The sequence below is a fragment of the Archocentrus centrarchus genome, chromosome 21, assembly GCF_007364275.1.
Source record: "Archocentrus centrarchus isolate MPI-CPG fArcCen1 chromosome 21, fArcCen1, whole genome shotgun sequence".
Classification (NCBI taxonomy): domain Eukaryota; kingdom Metazoa; phylum Chordata; class Actinopteri; order Cichliformes; family Cichlidae; genus Archocentrus; species Archocentrus centrarchus.
The window spans coordinates 14,706,975-14,730,332 of record NC_044366.1 but is presented as its reverse complement, the minus strand read 5'-3'; the positions used below and the strand labels follow the sequence as shown (position 1 = coordinate 14,730,332).

Here is a 23,358-nt window from a genome sequence, read left to right as displayed (position 1 = left end):
TGAACAGGTTTATTTAATAAAGTGGCTGGTGAGTGCATGACATATATCAGCTAGATAAGCACTAGGGGTTAGGGGTTAGGGTTAGGGTTAGCATAGCACTTGCAAGCATTAGCAACCTACTTGGATCCTTGACAGTGTTAAGAAGCTAACCAAAGATGTTAGCTTTCTACCATTTCTGATCATTCCGTCCCTGATAGCCGAGGGGACACAGATTTTTCTGTTTCTTTTTTTTTTTTATTTAGATTTGTGGGAACTCAGAGAACATGTACTGCAACTCAAGAAAACAACCAAAATGCCAGAACTTTCAAAAAAGGTTTTCTTTTTTCACACATCAGATCAAAAAGAATACATAATGCACCTGATTTGAAATTATGTATCAGCAAACTGCTCTAATCTTGGAGTTGTTTACTTCCTGAATTCATGAGTCAGCACTCCAGTAGTTGACCTAGATAGCACCAAACCCAGGAGACAGAAAAGATAGAGAGCACTGTTGACCAATGCAGTTTAAAAAAAAAAAATCTGACTGTGAGTCTTTTTGTCAGACATGAATGTGAGTGTGAAAGCCTGTTTGTCTCTCTGTGTTGGCCCTGCGACAGGCTGGCGACCTGTTCAGGGTGTACCCTGCCTCTCGCCCTATGACAGCTCCAGCCCCCCGCGACCCTGAACAGGATGAGCGGAAGCGAATGCATGGATGGATGGATGAACCAGTATAAAACAAATTTGTATGAGTCAATTTGCAAGTATTCAAATCTTTTGGCAACCATTATAACTTATATATATATATATATACCTGGATATGCTTTGCACACCTGGATGTGAATAGTTTGTCACATTTTTCTGGGCATCTCCTGTCAAGAACTGTAAGACTGGATATGCTGCTGATGGTCACTGCACTGCAGTACTGTCATGGCTGATTACTTTGGTGCACTGTTCTGTTGAAAGGTGAAACATCACTCCAATCTCAGGCCATGTCCATCCTGGAGTAGAATTTCTTCAAGGACAGTGCATTCCCTGCATCCATCAGACAGCTTCTGTAGTCTGTAGTCTCCTGTCCCTTTTGCTTTTAAGCATTCCTATAAGCATCCCTATACTATGATGCTGACTCTATCATGCTTCACTGTAGGTATGCTTTGGTCACTGAGCAGTGCTTGGTGTTTGCCAGACATGGTGCTTGGAGTTTTGCCCAGATAAAAGGATTTTTTCCCCCTCTCATATTCTCAGAATCTTTTAAATGTAGTTTGACAAACTCCCAGTGGCCCATGGCCTCTTCTGTGAAGCCAGTTTGGTTGGAAAAATAGACTTTTTTTAGTCAATGAAAATTAAATTTGTAGGACGTTAAGTGTGCAAAAAGTAAGGGGGTTTCATTTTTTTCTTGAAGTGACTGCAGGCTGTGGGCTGAGCAAGTAATGCATTCCTTAGTAACATGTAAATGAGATTACTTTTTCAGTAATGACTAGTCAAATTAAAATGACAGAAAGTATATTGCAGTAGAGCTGCATTACTTTGACATTTTTGGTGTTGGCAGACCTGATGATAGAGAATTTCAGCTTTATCTCCAAGCATTTGGTGGACAGACTGGATGTGATTGCTCAGTGCAGGGACTGGGGGCTTGAGGGAGATTGTTAGCTCAGATCTAGAGGAATACACTTCCTGGTAACTATGCTTTATTGACAGGAGGGGTGTCTTTTTGGTATGACTTGGTTTTGTCTAAAGTAATACTGTAGCTTTCAGTTCAGCTTGGAGAAATTTGTCACTTAACACCTCAAAACTCTTGACTGCCAGCTTCTCAAACCAAAAACCAAATAAATATTTTTCTCCATGTGTTGATGGCTGATAACATATTGCTTTCTATTTCATCACTTGTTAAACAGAAATTTTGACGTGTGAGTTAAAGGTGCTATACATTGCTTTACAAAATAAAAAAAAAAATAGCGATATGAACTATTAATGTAATAACTCAGTTAGTGCTAATTATTTTCCATAAGCCAGCATCATAGTGCCTTTAACCCTCATTCTCTCTTTTTTCTCTTGTCTCCCCTCATTCATTACTCTCCCTCAAGGAGAAGTTATATTACATCATGTCTTCATTCCTTACTTGTTTCCAGTGAGACAGACAGTGATTCATCTATTACGGTCCAATACATTCCAATAACAGTGATAAGTATTGTAATGAAGTGAGCTGGGACTGGGCCTAATGCTTTTTGCAGCCATATTACAGCTACAGGGAATCTGTGCAGCATGTGAGAGCTGCTAAACTCTCACAGACCAACACTGCCTGCAGAGACAAGGGTTATAAGGTGGCGAAGATTGGATCATCTGCTGAAAAACATCAGAGAGAATTTTGCTGCTGAATGTAAAGCATCAAATCACATCCACTGAGATGTCTGCGGATGTTCACTTGTCAACTGTCAAGCCGGCGGGTACAAACAGTCATTCAGGATTAGAGCAACAATCCATTATTCAGGCAGCTGATGCGAAATCTTCAAAACTTTTTAGTGGTGACCTTATTTGCACATCTGCCGCTGCACTTCAGCACTGCTGCCCCCTGTGGTGAGAAGAAAAAAACGTTCAGTTCTGCTGGAAAAGTTCATGGAGAGACCTAGAAACTCAAGCAATTTTTCTGTCCAGGGTGAATAAGGTGAATTTTCAAAAATCCAACTTTAATGACCTGAAATAATGCACAAACAGCTACTGTCTTGCCCACTCACTTGTCACTCACTTGCTAGGCCACATACTTACAAACAAATGGGGGTGGGGTTACTTACAGGGGACAGCAGCTGAGGAGCATCAGTCTATTTTTGTTCTTCCCTCATTTAAGTCTCACAGAAGGAGGTGCAGTCCTCATGTGGTCCCTGAGAATCTGAGATTAGAGAAAAGCCTGAACAATACCCTTATCCATATTTCAGGAGAACTTGAGAATACAGAACTGTCCCAAAAGCGAATCTCCTAAATAAGCAAGCTAAAGTTCAGTCTGTGCTTCGGTGTCCTTGAAAAAGCTAAAACACATCAGATGGATTAGAATAAAATGTAGCCCCAAACTCCCCAAATGTGTACATCAGTGAAAAAATCCATCAGTCTTAACCCTAAAGTCCAAAACTGACACAGCCTGAGAGCACAGGAACCAATGAAGACACAGAGGTCATGTGTTCTGTGTAATCTGTGGTATCATGTTTGGTTTTAATGTCTTGAGGAGGGTGATATGAGGCAAATCTAGTGTTCTATAGGCTCGTTTTAAGTGCCTAATATGAAAAAATAATATTAATTTACTTAAATCCAGAAATGAACTATTTTCTCACCAAAATAATCTTCTTGCAGAGTGGAGCAGCCACCTGAGAACTCAATGAAAATAGGTCAAATTCATATATATATATATATATAGTATTTACTTTTTCTGTACTATAGTAATAGGGAGGCTCAGATTGATATGTCCTTGCATAGTCGTTCGCTTGTTCATATCCTAGCTTATTAATTATCTTATTCTTGATACCAGATCAAACATTCTTGGAAAGACGAAGGATTATTTTTCACAAATGTCTGCATGCTGCACCTTTAACCCCCCAAAATCTATTCAGACATTAAGATTATATGAGTAAATGAAAACCAGCACCACTCCCCAAATTAAAATGTTAAAAACATGATTCCGAGTTACACTCGGAATAATGCTCCATGACAGTTATAAGATCTTTTACTCGAGATAAGAGTTTGAAAATGAGATGTGGCATATGCAGAAGGCGTTTACTGACAGCTACATCCATTTAAGAGGAACAGCCTGAAGCGCAGTAACTTGTTACCTCTGGGTTTCCAGACAAAAAAAAAAAAAAAAAAAGCCCCTCCTCGGATGGACCCTTCTGCTGAGCGTCACTCTGTGCGCTTCAGTCCAGTCCCCCTTTCTACACACACATCCACTGTCCCATACACAAACACACGCTCGCACACATTCACACAGCGCCAGACGCTTATGCAAATAGTCCGCTTGCCGCTCTGCTTTTGTAGAGACGCATGAAAAACTCTCGGATGTTGCTTAAGGTATTTTTTTTTTATTTTATTATTATTTTTTTTTAAAGTTTTGTGGAGTTGAAAAAAGTGTCACTACTTTTCAGGATTTTCTTGGCTCTCTTCTAAAGTGACAACTTTCTTGGGATTTCACTGCAAGAATCGGACCTAATGGGCGGATAAACTGCATAAATTTGCCTTGAAATTTCCGAACCGTGCAGCTGGATTAAAGTCAGCATTTGATATTCAAAATGAATAATTCCGTTAAATGATTAACTCCCCGGACCAAAGGATTTCAAGGTATGTTGTTATGAGCCGTGCGTCAATATGATCTATTTATATCGAAAGCTTCTTGCTATTCAGTATAATTTACTTCAGTTTTAACTTTAAGTTGAAAAGTCTTCGTAGTTCTGGCTCTATAGTCGTTATGTCTGTGTTTTACGTTTTTTACGTTCATTTTGCGCGTGGCTGAGCGTTACAGAGAGAGAGAGAGAGAGGTGAGAAGTTTCTAAATTCTCCTGTTGCGCCTTCTGACTTAAACTTTCATTCATATAGCAGATCACCCACACAGCTAACCATCTAGGCACGCGCATGCGCGTGGTAGTTAATATTATTAAATGTCTTATATTTAAGACAGGTGCGGTGTTCCAGCATGGCTAGTCTATAGTGTTGGCAAAGGGTGGAGGGCGTCACTGTGGTATCTACGTGAGAGAGAGAGAGAGAGAGAGAGAGAGAGAGAGAGAGAGAGAGAGAGAGAGAGAGAGAGAGAGAGAGAGAGAGAGAGATTATTTGACAGAGGTCATTATAGTGATTTTAGTGCGCTTTGCTTCTCTGCATTATTTTTGACTTCTTTTCCTCTTTTGCAGTGATAGCTTAGTGTTTCCTCTAGTGAGTGAAGATGTATCGGGGAGTGCATGTGCTGGCAGCTTTGCTGGCTCTCATGGTGCTGGCGCTTGTTGTGCCCATGGGCCAGTCTTGCCCCAGGACCTGTAATTGCTACCAGGCCAGTGAAGTCCACTGCACCTTCCGTTCACTGCCAGCTATACCTCCCGGTCTGCCTGCACACACAAGACGCATAAACTTAGGGTATGGGAACACACATCATTCAAAACATGCAAGTAAATATATAGGTCATCAGATAATGAGCTAAAATGTTTATTTTTCTTTTTTACTTTGCATATTTGCCAACAGAGCCTGATTTTTTTTTTTTTTAAGTACTTGTGCCCTAGGTTGAAAATGATGTTTTGTGCTCTGGCAGGTTCAACAGCATCAAGAAGCTCCATGACAAGTCTTTGGCTGGGTTAAAGAAGGTGGAGCTTCTGATGCTCCACAGCAATGAGCTCCATCATCTTACAGATGCAGTGTTCAGAGATATGAAATCACTACAGGTAATCAGGAAGAAGAGCAAGAAAAACATGCACCATACCTCTCACCTTTCTCACTGGAGTTAGCGAATATAATTAAAGAGACAGTGGACGGCCATTGGGCAGGACAGCTAAAGGACGATGCACAAGCAACCTTTTGTGGCAGTGAAGAAAAGATATGTTTTTGTAGAAACTTGTGTTTTAAAGTTTATCTTCAGAGAATTACAGTAAATCTCTAATAGCTGCAATACTGGTAATTAAAACTCTGCATTACACTCTAACTATGAGAGATGAATATATTAAAACTGCTCGTCAAAGAAGATTTCTGTTACTAATAAAATCAGTAATGCATGATTATCAAGATAAATAGTATTTGTCAAAAAGGATGCCACACTGATAAATGTGCCCAAATCCTGCATCAAACTCTTAATAACAAACTGATTCATTAGATAAAGCTCTGATCTGTGAAACTAGTATGAAATTAATAAATCAAACAGTCATCATTTCATAGGTTCACAATTTTGCCATTTTCCCCCTAATTTATATATAAGTAATGCATAATTTATCTGCCATCATTCTCTTCACTGCTTAGTGACAGGAAACACACTGGACATTTTAGCAGCAACCTGAGGGCAGATTTAGCAGTCCGTGGGGATGTGATATTACTCAACTAGCAATTGTTCCCTTCATCTCCCAGGCAGATGCTGATATATTTGCCATTCTGTGGTAATAGGATCCATATTTTCATGTGCTGACGTCTTTGCATGCTTTATCCGTCAGCAGCTGGAACTCTTCCAGCTCAGTAGCCTCCCTGGAGGGCAGATTTAACGTAAGCCTCACAGAAACAAAATTCCACAACTTGATTTTCATGGTGTGCCTTGTTAAATTTCTGGTGGGATCTTCACACATGGCTGGAATAGCAATAGATTTCTTATAGTTTTTTTGGGGGGGGGTAAAGGGCTAAATTTCACATTTGGAAAGTGATAGAGCCCCAGTTATAGAATATCAGTTTATTTTTTTCTAGTTTGGCCAGACTCACAGCATGAATATATCATTTTCATAAATATATCATATTAATGCTGGACACGATGTTAGCTTTTTTGTGTGTGTGTGTGTGTGTGGGGGGGGGGGGGGGTTGAACTGTAAGGAGTAAAATTTTTTCATAGGATCTTATCAGTTGTTTCTCCGTACAGAGAATTTTACCCAACTCTTCATTCTCTTTAAAGCTCCGTTCAAATCATGATCTGTTATAAACTCATGTTACCAGCATGTGGTGTCCAGTGACCGACTTGTAGCACAGACTTTATTTTTTTTAAATCAGCCTTAGATGTCTGTTCTTCTAATCCTTCATTTCTTCCACTCCCACAGATACTAAAGCTAAGCTATAACAAGCTGAGAGAGATCCCTTCATCGCTGACCTTCTCTGGCCTGACCTCACTGCTGCGCCTGTATTTGGATCACAACCTCCTTCAGCACATCCACCCTCGGGCCCTGCTCCAGCTGCCTAGCCTCAGGCTTCTTCGTCTACAAGGGAACAGGCTGCATCAGCTGCACCCTCACACTCTATGCACACTGTCCCTGCTGAATACATATTACTTTTCCACCCTCAGGTGAGCTTTTGCACCTAAAACATTTAATGTAATGATCAATGTTTGGGAAATTTGGTTTTAAAAGTATAATCAGATTTAGGTTTTCAGGTGATTCTGAGAGTGAGGGCAACACAGTAATCATTACCTTAAATTCACTCCAAGCAGTCATCTGCTTTGATTCAGCCTGTTTTCTGTCTTCGTATCATTTTTTTTTTTTTTTTTTGCTATGTCTTCTCCTTCATTAGACACCTGGACCTTTCCAACAACAGTCTAACCACCCTGCCAAAAGAAACTTTAGCAACAGCGCCTCTGCTGGAAACTCTTGTACTGCAGGCTAACCCATGGAGTTGTGACTGTCGGATGAACTGGTTTCTTACTTGGACTCTGGCTCATCCAGGTGACTGACATTCCTGAAAAATCATTTGTTTTCAATTTTTGTTTTGTCTCTAATGTGTTCAGGAGGAGAAATAGATAGGGTGAGAAGGAACACTGGGATTGCACTGAGAAACAGAAGGTTATTTTGTTAATGTTTCCACTTTTATAAGCAGAGCTCTAGAGCTGCATGCTAAAGTCATTTATTTTAATGCATCTGGTTTTGTTATCTGAAAACTTTTGACCACTGCTGCCCTCCACCTGCTTTTTGTCACAAATTATTCATTCTTTCTCCCCATTAGTTTCCAGTGTGTCTTGTGGCTGCTATTGAGATGTGAGAGAAAGCTGGACCGTGAAATGTGTCTCATTGATATGCCAGACTTAACCTGCCATGACTAATCCATGATGACAGCACTGATGTGTGTCCGCTGAAATATAGGCTAATGATCCCTGTGTAGTAATGAAATGATGCATATTTCTGATTTATGAGTAAATTAAGTAACCATACCTAATTAGTAAGTGATATAAAGTGTAATGAATGCTTGAAATATGCTGGCATGACTAATAAATGATTGTAATATCCAGTTATACGTTGAAATAACTCAAACGTGCTCTTATTTATTCTAGCTGCTATGACATTAGATATGGTTTTATAAGGCTGCCTTTTGTGATATCATTTTCTATGTCTCTTTCATTCAATTAGGCTTGATGAAATGTCCTGGTAGCCCTCAGTGTCCAGTCTGTGGATCCCCCAATTCACTTCAAGGGCAGGGCTTGCTTGAACAGACTGCTTTACTGTGCAATTCACCAGCCATCCCCTCCCCTGGAAGAGAGGCACCTTTGGAGACAGAACTCAGTGAAATCAAATCAAGTGAGACCTTCAGAGAGCCCTTAGGCAGTGCCTCTTTGGGTCTATCTGACCAGCAAGGGTATAGTGTTGATCTGAGTTGCAGCATCACTCAATCATCTGACTCCCAAGATATTGCTCCTCCTCCAGATCTCTCCCTGTCCTCATCTTCTCTTCCGCTCTCTCTGTCGCTCTCTCTGGAGTGCCCTGTGGAGAGACAGAGCTATGAGAAACTTTGGAGGATTCTGGCTTACTACAGCGAGACTGCAGTTCGCCTCGAGAGGGAGATCATGCTGAGTAAATCCCCAGCATTGGCCTACCGCTATAGGCAGGCAGCAGAGACAGATGGCTATTATCACACTGGAGTCAAAGCTTCTGTTAAAGCCAGGCCTCAGTGGTTACTACAGCCAGCTATTAGCATTCAGCTAAACAGATCACAGTCTAATGGACATAAAGTTCAGCTTATATACTCAACAAGAGTTTCTGCTCACCTTGACCCTACCTTTCACCTCTCCACATCCTCTGCCGCTTCTCACCCTTGGGTGTTGATTTCAACTAATCGCACTACCACAGCACTGACGGCAGTAGCAGGCAGTCAAGTAGAGCTATCCTGCCCACTTCTCACTTCTGGCAACCCCAAAGCACAGTGGATCCTCTCAGATGGATCTGAGCTCCTCTCCCCCTCCAGTGCCCTAGATGGCAGGCTCCGGGCTTCAGGCTCTGTTTTACTTCTACAATCTCTACAGCTGTCAGATGCTGGGATTTACTACTGTGTTGCCAGGGCTGGAAGGGATGTAGATGTTCTTCCTCTGCGCCTGGCAGTGGAGGAGTCCTCTGTTCCACCTTCAGGAGAGCAAGTGGGGCCTCCTGTCATGGGAACAGTTGGGGAACCTGTCACTCTGCCTTGTAGGATATCTGGTTCACCAGAGCCTTACATAAGCTGGATTTTGCCAGATGGAACTATAGTACAGCGAGGACCTGCTGTGTCAGGTGGACTCACCATCGAATCAAACGGGAGTCTCTATCTGCCTAACCCTTCCCTGAGGGATGGTGGTCATTACCGCTGCACTGCAGTCAACCAATATGGTAGAGACGCTCTGTCAGTGCAGCTGATATTAAATTCACAACATATCCCCAAGCTTAGGACTTCATTTCCCAGAGGACCACAGTCTGCTGCTGGCCGGTCAACCAGGATAAGAGCTCCTTTATTAAGTGAGGTTGATGAAGGATCAGGGGACGGAGAGGAAGAGGGAACTCTTGTTGGCAAAACGAAGCACACAGTATCTTTACAGGGATCTCTGAACAGACGTTATCAAATTGGAAAGCCACGAAGGCGCGGACCTGTAAGAGAAGGCCCCCGGAGAAGAGGTAGTGGACCTTTTTCATCCACTGACCAGAAGAGAAACCGCTTTGAGAACAGACATAGAGTTAGCACAAACAAAAAAAGGATAGACCCACAGAAATGGGCTGACCTTTTGGCTAAGATACGTCAAAAGACTATGCTTGCTAATCCCAGCCAGCTCATCACAACAGAAAAGCCCACAACTGCACCAGTCCAAGAAGGAAAAGACACGGTCACAGTAGGACATGAGAGAGATAATGATGCAGAAGGAGGTAGAGGTCAGGGAGCAGGAGTCGAAGCAGAAACTGAAGGATCATCTGTTGATGATATAGTTCTACAAGAGGAAGAGTTACAGCCCATTCAGCCTGCTAACACAGGAAGCCAGATAAAAACAGAGATAAAAACAGATACTGAAACAGACACTGAGACAGAAAAAGATACAGAGAGGTCAACAGAAAAACAGATAGAGAGTGAGACAGAGACACATAGGCAGGCAGAGATACCAGGTTCACAAACACAGACAGCAGCAAACCCAGTGACACAGAAAGCACAGGTCACATCTTATCCAGTGTCAGGAACAAATGAAATTGCCCCAGGACCAGTTGAAGGACATGAGCGGGAAATGAACCCCAATCCATCAAGAACCAGACCGCAGAATCCTCGACACCAATCCTTCCCTAATTTGGTACCAAACTCACGCCCTAAAAGCCCTTGGAACTCAAAAAGGAAGATTGGACAGTGGAGAATCATCAACAGACCCAGGATGCGACCTTTCACCCCAACCCAACCTCCCCTTAAACCTACAAACCCAAGAACCCCAACTGTGACACCTGACACTACCGCAAATCAAATCAATGTGTTGTTGCTGGTGCCAACAATCACATCTCCAGCAATTTTGTTGACACAAAGTGACCATATTAACACAGCTCCAAATGATGTTGTTCTGAATCCTTCTAACTCTTTTGGTATATCCTCTTCCAAATCTGCCTCCCCCTCACAGACTCCCTCCCCCCCGTATACAAAAACATACACACCTACAGCTACGATGACTCACTCAGGCAAGAAACCAGACACTGAAAAGATACGAGACAGTGAAGAGATACCAGACACTGAAGAGTCCACTCTTTTCAGCACACCAGCACCCACTCATTCTAATTTTGTCATTTCAGAAACACATACCTTTACACACAGTATACAAGAACACACAGAAACACAAACAGCCTTAGGCAAATATGTTGACACACCCCCAAGCAAACACAGTGAAGAGCTGGGGAAGAATTTTGTGAGTGTGCTGTATGAGTCTTCCTCTCCAGTGACTCACTTCTCCCATGTTTCCTCAGTTTCCAGTGCAGCTACTGCAAAAACTGTAACAACTCCTACAACTGCCCCTAAAATTTTTTATTCTGCTACCAATGCTGGCAGCTCTAAAAGTACATCTTCTACTCTGACTAATGAGTACAAGCTTCCCACAACAACTGCAATTAATCCTAGGATTAAAAGTCCCACTATATCTGCTAGAACTATTAGTCCAACATCTAGCACCACCAGACAAACTGCAACTGCTTCTGCCTCTACTACTACCACTGCCGCAACACCTGTTCTCACATCTACTACTCCCACTACTGTTTCTACAGCTGAAGTCTCTACCACTACAATAAACCCCAATAATTATGTTTTTATTACAACTACTGATCCTAGCACTACTATTAGTAGCTCTTCAGTCTCATCCAATGTTACGCCCAGAATTCCTGACCCTCCATCTACTGCTACTGCTTCTACTACATCTGAAACTACTACTACTGCTACTACTACTACTACTACTACTACTACTAGTACTACTACGACTTCTGCAGGTACCATTTCAGCCAAAATTCCCTCAACTTCTAGGGCAGCTACATCTAATACACATCCCAGAATTGCAGCAACAATGACATCAGCAAATACCAAAACATCATCCAGGGAGAGGCCAAACGTCAACCTAGCTGACCCCAGAGAGAGGGTTGCCTCCGGTGCTCCAAATCAGAGTCGGCCCCCCACTGACTGGAAAAATGTCGGAGCCAATTCAATTCCAGATTCACACAGCAGCAGGACTAACTGGTCCCCTTCATTCCCCGTCGCTCCTGGGGTGAGTCCAAATGAATTCAAATAACATTTCTATTTTGCAGGTAGTGGTACTCAAAATGGGTTTTTATAGAAAGCACATATACACACAGTACAGATAAAATAAGAGTCAAGCCAGGACCACTATTTGTTCTTTTCTGGTCTTATTTCAGTTGCAAATTAATGTTTCCCCATTTTTACTTGCTTTCAGTAATTTAGTAATTTATGCAGTTCGTAATTTCTTTAAGTGCACTTTTAAATGTAATTTGCAGTTTATACACACACACGCGTGCGCGCACACACGCGCATGCACGCACACACACACACACACACACACACACACACACACACACACACACACACACACACACACACACACACACACACACACACACACACACACATTAACATTTCTTTTCTAAGTGAATGCTTCTGATGCTCTAAAACAGAGTTGGCTGACCCAGAAAAAACACGCTCACACACACATTACACCCAACTGTGCAAGCCCATGGGGCAAAATCTTAGCAGAAATTGCACACTAGATCTGCAAACAGTCTAATATGTATCTGTATTACCTGCAATTAAAACTATAGGATGTTTATGACAGTTCTCCAATTTCATGGATTCTCTGGAGCTCTTTCAGAGATCTAAAGAAAAAAAAAATCAAAAACATATGCTCCACAATCAATGGCATTATGTGTAGTTATGCATTATGTGAGCCTAATCCCATGGGATTTAAAGTAATCAATTGTTAATTAATTTCCAGGCCTTGCTGGCAAGCTTCAGTGGACCAAACCTCTGAGTCCGCCAACAATAACTCATTCTAAATCTAGGATCCCTGTTAATCTATATTGAATTTACAATCTTATTCCACAACATTGCTTAAAATTTTCTCACTTTTTAATAAAATATGAGCAATAAGAAACATTTTACAAACTGGCAGCTTTTAAATTAGCCTCTGTAAATAAAACTTTTCATACTGATCCATAACTTCACAACTATGTTTTAATTTGTCTGCTTGCTGCACATAGGTTGTTGAAAGTCCTCCCGTCACTGGCAATTTAGATGAAAAAAAATGGAAGTCATAGGCCAACATAATTTTGCAACTGTGCAAGTTGAAAATGTTTCATTAGTGAATCTCAGATATCTTTAATGGTTTTAATGTTTAAAGAACTCAGATTCATTATTCAGCAATATAACACGTGTAGGCTCCAGTTGTGAGATCCAGACCAAGGATTCCAGACCCACACATCAGAACAGTGTCATTTCCAGCAGAGAGCACTGCTAGGCTGGCTTGTGAAGCTGAAGGAGAACCAAAACCCACCATCACCTGGATCAAAGTCGCCACAGGTGTGCACACCATTTAAACACATTTTAAACAAACACCCTCACTTTCAGTGTATCTTCACTTTACCAACTACTGGGCCATTAAATATGGTTCACAGACTGATGTAGAAGCTCAAATCTTGCATCTTGGAACAGACTTCAGGCTTATACTTTTAATTTTGCTGGAAAACACAGCAGTGCTTAGTTTTCATCCAACAGTCTATTACGTATGTGCATATATCTGTAATTGTATGGTCAAAAACAACTGACTTTGCATTTAAAACAGAGTAATTAAAGGTTTGCATTTATACTCTGAAGTCACCAATGCTAAAGGAAATGAGCCTTGGTTTTAATATGTACCATGAATGAATACAAACACATTTTACTGTGATGAAAAAAAAAAAAACATTAATAACCAGCATTATACACTGGCATGGACACAATAGGCTTTTCTCTAGCTTGCCATGTGGGAAAGACATCGCAAGCAAGTAATGGAACATTTTGTGCACTGCATCACTAACATTACTTCACGCTGTGCCATTTGGTATGCCCCCGTTCCTCCTTTCCTCTCTGTCTCTTACTCACCCTCTTAAGTTATTTCCTCACTCTCTTTGCTCATTGCCGCTCTGTCTGTCTGTCTTACAATCTTGCTGTCTGTCTTTCACTCAGGAGCGGTGATGTCAGTCCAATCCAGGGCTCAACGTTTTGAGGTCCTGTCAAACGGCACCCTTGTTATCCAGAACGTTCAGCTGCAGGACAGGGGCACATACATCTGTAGTGCACAAAGCGTACTGGGTCGTGATAGGTGAGGTTACTGATATGTGTTATGTTTACAGCATTATTGTGTAATTACCATGGTGCATAATACTTTAGGATTAATGACATCAGTCTACAGTAATCTGCAATTAAATGATTGAGTATAATGTATAGTGTGTTGCTATTATGCCTACTGTTGTGATAGCAAACGCTGACAAAAGGCTAGTTAACCTGTATATATTAATTGATTATAGATTGTATAGATTTATTGTCCCTAATAAGGTTTCTGATAGAATCATGTATTGTATGTGTGCCTTTGGATATTTCCTAAATGTAGTTGTGTGTAATGTTAGTAGATTAATAATGCTTTGCATTTTCTAACATGCATCTATATCGAGGTTTTGTTTGTCTGTTTCATGACAGGTTGCTAACTACCCTGGAAGTGTGGACCCGCCCCCCTCGTATGCAGTTGACTAGTTACAGAGAAGCCACCATTCATCAGGGTGGAGAAGTGCACTTGGAGTGCCAGGCGGATGGTGTTCCCACCCCTCTGCTCTCGTGGGTTCTGCCTGATCGTTCTGTCATGACACCTGCTGGCCCCTCCACCAGTCGAATCAGTGTGGACACGAATGGAACTCTTCATATTTCAGGAACTTTGCCCAGTGACCGAGGAGTGTATCGCTGCGTGGCCTCCAACTCAGCAGGTGCTGCCAGTACCTCTGTGCGTGTACACGTGTCCTCGTTACCCCCAGTGATACAGCAAACCAGAGAGGAACACCTGCTCTTGTCTCCAGGGATGCCACTTTATGCTCACTGCTCTGCCCGAGGTGCCCCTCCACCAACTCTCCGCTGGCGAATTCCTGATGGGACCCTTGTTCGCCCATCCCAGTTTCTCCATGGCAACCTCTTTGTGTTGACCAATGGGACACTGCATATTCGAAAAGTTGGGCCAAAGGATTCTGGGAGTTATGAGTGCACAGCAAGTAATGCCATAGGGACTGATAAGAGGACAGTGAGGGTAAAAATTGAAGGAGAAGGAGAAAGAAGACAGGGAGAAGTAAGACATCAAGGGGTAAAAGCTGTTGCTACTGAAAAACCATCTTCTTCATCTTCAGTCATTAAAGACATAAGTTTGACTATCCCTAACCAGCCCTCAAATCCATTCAGCTCCCCTGCATCTCCCGTGGAAAAGTCCAAGGCATCTCACACTCCAAGCTCACCTCACTCCTCATCCAACTCTTACCAGTTCCCTAACTCATCTCCTAAATTTAATAAAACAGTCACTGCCTCCCACACACACTTTACCAGTGTCAAAAAAACAAATTCTTCTTCTCTTTCCCCACATTCCACTGGATCAATAGATAATCATAAAGTCTCACCCAGTATAAACAACTCAAGAGTTACTTCCGCTTTCCCCACTGACAGGAGAGCCTCTGCTGTTTTGAATCCCTTGCCCCTCTCTCCTTTCAGCAAAGCTCGTATTGTTTCTACATCACCCTCCATATCTGCTGTCCACCATGGGGGGATTTTGCAGCTTCACTGCTCTGTAACTGGCAACCCAGTCCCTATTATTATCTGGAGGACCCCCAGCAGGAAGCTAGTAGACATGCACTTCAGGTACCTGGAATATGCATGTTTGTATCATTACATTGTATTGATTTTGATGGCAGTTTATCTAATTTAAATGTCTACGTTTGAATGAAAGTTTTGACCGGCGTCTGAAGGTGCATCCTAATGGCACCTTGTCAGTCCAAGCAGCAACAGAACAGGATGCTGGCGACTACCTATGTATCGCACGCAACAAGGTTGCAGATGATTATCGCCTCCTGCGTGTTACTGTGTCCACCAAGCCTGCCAGGATTGAACCAAAACAACCACTCATCCAGACGGTATCAGTTGGCAAACCGCTGAAGGTAAGCAAAAAAAAAGGAAAAATTATTTTCTTGCAGTTATTAACTCCTCCTAATGCATAATTTTTGTTTGATAAATTCACACAAGCAATATTAGATAAATTTAGGATTAGTATTTTTATTCCAGCTGGTCTTTCTCAGTCAGTTTATTTGAATCTGGGCTGTTATAAACATATAGTATTTGCATCACATAATTCCAAATAAGCTGCTAAATTCATTAAACAAAGATTTGTTTTACATTTAATTTTGTGCTGCATTGTTTGAAATATCTGGCAATAAATGTCTGTATCTAAACACTCCCTCTTCTGCTGTTGAGTTTTAGTGCTTTATTTCATGCCAGGGTTGAGATATTGGGTCCTAAAGTTCAATTTTCAAGCTGGGATCTAAAATAATTTTATATTATTTGGGCCAAAAAGAAACAAAAGCCTGCGGAGACATAAGTATGCGGCCATGAATCATCAACAGTGTTTTTCAGAGGAAAGTAAATCACACATCAATATTTAAAGTTTCAATGAAAAACAATGTCAAGTGGGGTGAAATGAATAAAAGTCGAGTGTGGAATTTTTTTTTTCAATTATTACTTTCATTTAAGAATTTATGAGCTTTACAATGAGTGTTTTGAAATTTGTAGTGGCTGAGATGTCTTTTAGAGTGCAGCATGTAGTTGTTATTTATCATTTATAACACATCTTACAACTTCAGCTTTCATCCCAAACAAAAGGCAACAACCTTTTAAATCATGCATCACTGGAACACTGATCCTCTGCAGGTGGACTGTCAGGCATCAGGGCTTCCTGACCCAGCTGTCCGCTGGAGCTTACCAGATGGAACCGTGGTGAACAGCGTGTTGCATGGGGAAGACAGAGGAGGGCGAGAACAACAGCTAACAGTGTTTAGCAATGGGACATTACTGGTTCCAGCAGTAGGTGCTGGAGAAGAAGGAGAGTATACGTGTTATGCTGAGAATCAAGGAGGTCAAGACACCATGAAGGTAAGACAAGTGTTTATTGCTGGAGTAGAGTCAGAAATTTCTTTTACTTTAACTGTTACTTTAAAGTACTTTTTTAAATGATGTCTTCTTAGATTTAATTAAATGCCTTTCTTGATATGAGTGTTTTCAAACTGAAACTCTAAAAATACTAAACAATTCAATCATCTATTCACCAATTTAAGGTCAAAGTAAAGGTTATGATTACATCTACACCAACCTTTGCTGATGACAGAAGCTACCACGTCATGAAAATACGTCAGGGAGCAACTGCCCGAATTCCCTGTCAAGCCACAGGAAATCCTGCCCCTACGGTGGCATGGTTTTCCCCGGCAAACCGTCTCATCCCACGAAGTTTGGGGTCTGGTTATTATTTTGAAAGAGTAGTGGTGGTCTCAGATGGAACTCTGGAGGTGCGCCTAGCTCAAAAAATCGACACCGGAAACTATACGTGCCAAGCGAGCAGCTCAGCTGGGGAGAGAAGCAGGGTGGTGAGGCTCGAGGTGGAGACGTCTACCTATGGACTGAATGGCCAAGTGGGAGGAAGAGGTTGGAGCATTCACAGTGGGACTGGCACCAGATCAGGGGACAACATTAACAATGGTGGGATAATCCAGGATGGATTGTCTGGGATAACAGACAAGCAGCATAACAATAACAACAGCAATGGTGGCTATGGTGACAATGATAATGAGAGGATAAGAAACATTGTACCAAGCAATGGTGTTAATTTAGCAATCAGTGGCTCTAATCCTGTTCCTAAGAATGATAGTAAAAATGGGTTTAACAGGCTTGTAAGCGGAATTACAACAAAACCAAGCAGCAGTGGAATCAGTGTGGGGGTGAACCATCCAAGAAATACTAGCATTAAAGCAGATAATACTGGAATTAATACAAATAGACCTGATATTATACACAACAGTAACAGTGTAGGTAACAATCGCAGCACAGTTAGAGAAGGTAGTGCTGAAAGAATTCCTGCACAGAATAACAATGAAGTCATTGCGGGAAGGGCTAGTAATGACGCTAATACGAGCAGAGAAAATGGCAGGTTAAGTGGTAATTCGAGAAATGCTGGAGGCTTTAGTGGCAGTGGGTCTAATAAAGCAGTTGGGACAAGCACACTCAGAGGGAATGACTTTAGTAGGAGCAGTAATATAGGAAGGACCGATGACAGCAGAAGAAACAGTGGTGGGTTAAGTAGTAATACAGATCCTAAAAACACCACCAACGCAGTACTGGGTGTGGTAACAACGGTGAAGCAGCGAGCAGTCAAAGGCCAAACAGTTCTTTTGCCATGCCCTTCCCAAAATTCCCATCAGTCCCGTCTGTTCTGGCTTCTGCCCGGCAGTGGTATGTTGCCAGCTCCTTACTATGGCAGTCGTCTCACTGTGTACCGAAATGGCACGTTAGAGCTGCGGGGTGTTCGAGGGAGTGATGGTGGTGTCTTGGTTTGTGTAGTGAGAAGTGTGAAAGGAGAAATGACAGTACGGGTGGAGCTGGAGGTGTTAGAGCGACAGGAGGAGGTCAGAAATCCACACAGAGGGGAAAGGGTTGGTTTAACTAAAGGGCCTCTCTCAAAAGATTTAGTGGAATCAGAGCAGTCCTTGAGCTCAAAACCAACATCACCTGTACTTTACCCAAGAATCTCAGTTACTCAAAAGCCTCAGCAAAGTAGACTGAGATTGCCTGCACCACCTCACCCAGTTGGCCCCCCATCCTCCACTGGCAAAGTCTCAGAGCCAGCAGTGAATACCAGAACAGCTCCCCTTGTGAGCATCATTAATGGAGAGACCCTTCAACTGCCTTGCCCTCAAACACCTGGAGATACCCGGGGCTCTCTCTCATGGACCACACCCAGTGGCAAGGTGCTGTTCCAGGGTGAGAGTGGTGACTCAGGCCGTTCCTTAGTCCAAGAAGATGGAACTCTAACAGTGCAACATGCCTCTGTGTTTGACCGTGGCACCTACACCTGCAGATCCACAAGTTATGACTCTTCCTCAGTTTTAGTCATCACAGTGCCTGTTATTGTCATCGCCTACCCTCCGCGCATCACAACAGGCCCTTCCCCCGTGACCTACACTCGCCCTGGGGTTGCTGTGGAACTGCCCTGCCTGACCATAGCAACACCCCGTGCGACAGTTACCTGGGAAACACCAGACCTGATGCAGCTGAGGGTTATGGCTCAGCCTCGTATTTATGGGAACCGCTACCTTAGCCCTCAAGGTTCCTTAGTGATACAAAACCCGACAAGCAGAGATACAGGATTTTACAAATGCACCGCAAAAAATGTGATAGGAGTGGACACCAAGGCAACCTACCTGCACGTTATATAACTGGATGATGCAAACACACACACATAAACAGTCTCATGTAATAGAAAAAACAGAGACTCCACCAGTCTTTTATACTGGAGCATAACCTGTTTGTCTGTTAACATTATGTGTCCCTGATGCCCAAAGGAACTGCAAACCTCTGTGTGGGAGACACTGATAAATCTCAGAAAGGACACACTGCTGATATACAGTGTAAGTCTCATGTATGTATTTTCAATGTATTTTTTTGTATGTAATTTGTTGTCAGTACTGTGTTTTGGATCAGGGATTGAAAAATTCCTTGAAGATACGTTTTACGTGGGTGGTGTTACACACTTGGTGTCTCATTGGCCTAAATCCTATTTTTAATTAGTGCTTGTTTCATCATTGTGGCAAAAATGCTATATATATATATATATATATATATATATATATATATATATATATATAGCATTTTTGCCACATTTTTTTTTAGCAAAACTGACCTTGTTTCCCTGCCTTGTATTAAAATGCAGCAAAGGGGCAAGATGAATTGCACACCAATCAAAAAACATTAATTTTCTGTAAGTATTTATGTAAGTATTTATGTGTAAACCCTCGTGTGAAAGATCAGAGTGTGCTATAAACACCAGTTCTTTATTTTGCTTCATTGTTTTATTAGACACCTCTGCACTAACAAAGAACAAGTGTATTAAACCATAGAGTATAGCTATTTTCACCCAGTACACTGTCACACTCAATCTTTTCAGACATTATCTGACCGAGGTGCATGTAAGCAGATGGATCCTTAGTGCAAAAACTGTGTAATGCCCAATTTGTGCCAATTTGCACTGATGTGACAATAGCACGGGTAACCAGTTAGTTCACAGCTAGTCCTCCTACGAGTGGTCTTGCCTTTTGCACACTTTTAGTCAGGCTGAAACCGTTGGAGCATTTCCAGTAGGGAGAAAACAGCTGATGTAAACCATCTTTAACTCTGTGCTACATCAGATAAATGACAACTTTTCTCCAATTTATTTGTTAAACCTCTTATTTGCTGATAACTTACTGTCACGGATACCACATAGCATTACACGAGTCCATTTTTCCTCCACAGCTGTCTGCATTCACATATGTAATAATTTAAAGTCACATAATATAATTGTGTTTCATCTGTTGTGTACTTAAACATATTCTTAACAATGCTTTGTTTTTAAAATGGACAACAGCACACTTGGACTTAAAATGTCATTTTAAACTGTACCTTAATGTTGTAATTTTATTTGCTAACTATATATTGGATGGGTTGGATTTTCTGTGGTGGTCCATATGTAACAAACCAGAAAAAAAAAAGAAACTTAATTGGCAGCATTATTTGCACTGTATTGTATTCATTAAAGCTCTGACAGATATGTGGATGGATGGTTCCAGGGTTAGAAGCTTCTTCAGGACTTGGGACCCTTTTGACTCATCTCTGTCACATATTTTCAAAGCACTAATGGAGCAGAATATGATAATGGTACAAAACATTCATCTTTAAACAACAGCCAGTTTTTTGAAGAGTGATGTTCATGATTATTGAGATATTAAAAATTGTATAGATGTTTGTCTGTACAAGGCCAGCAGGTCATAGTTATATATTCCCCTAATCTTTATATATATATATATATATATTTTTTTTTTCATTGTGTCCTTAAATTATTTACCTTGTACAAACCCTGCTGTTAGTCTTAAAGGAAGAATTGTTATTAAATATTATTATGTATGATTGAAGTCTCACTTGCCAGTGATGCTTCCTATACCCTCAACAGCTTCATTTTATAAATAAAAATGGGAAAAAAAAAAAAAAAACTGTCAATAACTGAATTACAGCTCTGTTCAGAAATGCAGCATGGTACAGATAAAGAGTGAGTTCTAGTGTATGGAGTTAGAGTGAGAAAAGAAAACACCTTGTGTGTCGGTGGGAGCACAGAAAGAAACTTTTCCTTGAGTGTGTTATGAGAACAGAAACTCCTTATCCAGGGCTCAGCTGTCAGACCAGGAAATGGGGTCTTAACAGTAGATGAGACACATGCTGATGACATCATATTCCTCTCTCTGGGAAATGCAATAAAACTCCCAACAGCCTGCAAAGCAGCGCCACACACCACCCTGCATGAGCTCACACCTGGTGTTTACACTCAGAGTCCAGTAAATAGGGGATGAATACTTTTGATTAATCCCGACCTTATATAATGTATATATGAGCAGTGTGACGGTGCACTACTTTGGCCATTAGTATGAAAGAAAATATTGGCAGGCAGCTGCAGTAAGGGAAAGTGAAGGAGTGCAAGCAAAATACCTCTGAACAGCTGCCAATGCCAAAACTGACGAAAAAGCTGCACCAAGTAATTACTGAATTTTTTTTCCGAGCTGTCAACACTGCGTTCACACCATACTTACAGTATTTAGACTATTTTCACCTTTTTCAGCTGTGCACCACTTCTGTGTTTCTGTTTTGCATTGCACTGTGAGGCAAACGTGTCTATCAAGACTGAACTCAAAATTCAAACTTTTTTTTTTTGCTTGCATGTTGTTGTTTTTAATTGATATAATTTAGTAATTTTGAGATATAAACACACAGGAGTGCAGATTTGCAGCACAGTTAAAAACATGTAACAAGGATACATTCCAGCTCTATCCCCAGCCCTTGAGGGTAAGGCAAACCATTTGGTGAATTTAGCACTCCTCCACAGTCCACCAGTTTGCCGAGGGCTAATTTTTTTAGTATCTTATTGTTCATGACACAGAATTGTTAAGCCGTGGTTAGTTCTGGAGTTAAATCAGGTCCAGGTTTATTTGAAAAGAGTTTTTAGTCTTTAAAAAGTTCCAAATCTTTTTTAGCTGTGGCCTTAATGGTCTGTAATAAGACCATTTAGTCTAAATGAATACAATCAGCCCAAACCTGTCAATACTATTAGTCAAACCTGCGGAAATCAGAGCTCTTGAATCCTGAACCGAACAATTTCAAGTAACACAAAGCTGAAGCTTGATGTGAAGCAGTTCAACGATCAAAGGCACCACTGATTAGAATCAGTGCAATGCACCACCCAATAATTTGGGGAGTTTGGTTTGAGTTCTGTGTCTGGAGAAAAATGAAGTGCAGAGAAGCAACAATAGAATTTTGTTTTGTGCTCCAGTTCTGAAGAAGCCAGTTGTTCTCAGTGAAACGTGTTCTGAATTATCTCCTTTATGACTTTGGAGAATTTCCATCCATTGTGGCACTTTGATTTAATAGTTCCATGTTTGTGGTCCCTTTTAGCAAATAATTTATTGCCAATCACTTTTTGTGCAATTGCAAACATACAAGCATATTAACATCATCAAGGCATTTTATTTTGCATCTATTTTACTAAGATTACAGTGTGGGTACAAAGCTCTCAACCAGACTGAAATGCATTCAAATATATGGCAATAATATGATAAGAAGCGCTATAATGTTATTTCACAGCATGCCATCAGTTGCAGCCGCATTACTACAACTGACTGTACATGTTTGTCATATGCGAGGCTGATCTGATCAACTACAAATACAATTTATGATTAGAAATCCCCCAAGTCTTTTATTTATACTAATAACATCATGATAATAATACCTCAGTGCAGTCAGTGTTAATGGAGTAATCATCATCATAATCATCATCACCTAACGAACTAAAAGATGCTTTAGAGACATTAATATTGAACCACTCACATTCCCACTGTTACCCTACCTGGGAAATTCAAAAGTACACAGAACACTTTGTAATGCAGAACACTCATTGCTGCTGCATCTGCTCATATTTTACATATTCACTTGGATGGTGTCATCACAGATTCGTCATGCCAGCTAAATCTGGCATATTGACAAGACCCATGTCATGGTCCACCCAGCTTTCATGTTTGAATCACAGTGAAAAGACAGACAACAGCTAGTCATCTGTTTCTGTGCTCCTATTTTTTCATTTTGTGTGTGTGTGTGTGTGTGTGTGTGTGTGTGTGTGTGTGTGTGTGTGTGTGTGTGTGTGTGTGTGTGTGTGTGTGTGTGTGTGTGTGTGAGAGAGAGAGAGAGAGAGAGAGAGAGAGAGATTAATGGAAAACAGTCTCTCAAAGAAAAACTTTTCATTTTAATGAGTATAGACTCCTTTTCTGAAGGGTTTTTCTCACCATGATGGGGAGTCGCTTATATGAGCCACACACACTTGACTCAAAGATACTTCAGAATCTACTCTGCTACACAACATAATCAGTAACGAAACTGTTGTATTACTCAAGTTCTGTGATGAAATTTATACCATGGACGTATTTCACCACCCACTGGGACAGCTTCATTACTTTCATTTCTTTAATGTTGCTTTAGAACAACAATACACTTTAGACTGAAAAACACATTTTGTCTCAACGCCTCATTAGGCTGCCCATCATGAATGTGTTTTTCCATTTTTTTCCCTTAATTTTG

General features: G+C 41.2%; 1 protein-coding gene across 1 annotated transcript; it reads left to right on the top strand.

Moving 5' to 3' along the window:
• Positions 1-3,935: 3,935 nt before the first annotated feature.
• LOC115800078 (immunoglobulin superfamily member 10-like) lies at positions 3,936-19,290 on the top strand. Its single transcript, XM_030757331.1, has 13 exons — positions 3,936-4,026; positions 4,101-4,293; positions 4,860-5,079; positions 5,252-5,381; positions 6,726-6,967; positions 7,192-7,343; positions 8,022-11,632; positions 12,816-12,957; positions 13,603-13,738; positions 14,113-15,306; positions 15,395-15,602; positions 16,369-16,590; positions 16,773-19,290. The coding sequence occupies exons 3-13, from the start codon at positions 4,892-4,894 to the stop codon at positions 18,921-18,923; spliced, it is 8,376 nt and encodes a 2,791-aa protein (XP_030613191.1). The 5' UTR covers positions 3,936-4,026; positions 4,101-4,293; positions 4,860-4,891; the 3' UTR covers positions 18,924-19,290.
• The last annotated feature ends 4,068 nt before the right edge of the window (positions 19,291-23,358 follow it).

What these genes read in the sequence shown, in the direction of transcription:
- LOC115800078 (XM_030757331.1), top strand. Translation starts at nt 4,892, where the DNA reads ATGTATCGGGGAGTGCATGTGCTGGCAGCTTTGCTGGCTCTCATGGTG. An exon ending in TTGGACTCTGGCTCATCCAG is followed by an intron (nt 7,344 to 8,021) that starts GTGACTGACATT and finishes TCATTCAATTAG; the next exon opens with GCTTGATGAAATGTCCTGGT. An exon ending in CATTCCCCGTCGCTCCTGGG is followed by an intron (nt 11,633 to 12,815) that starts GTGAGTCCAAAT and finishes TAACACGTGTAG; the next exon opens with GCTCCAGTTGTGAGATCCAG.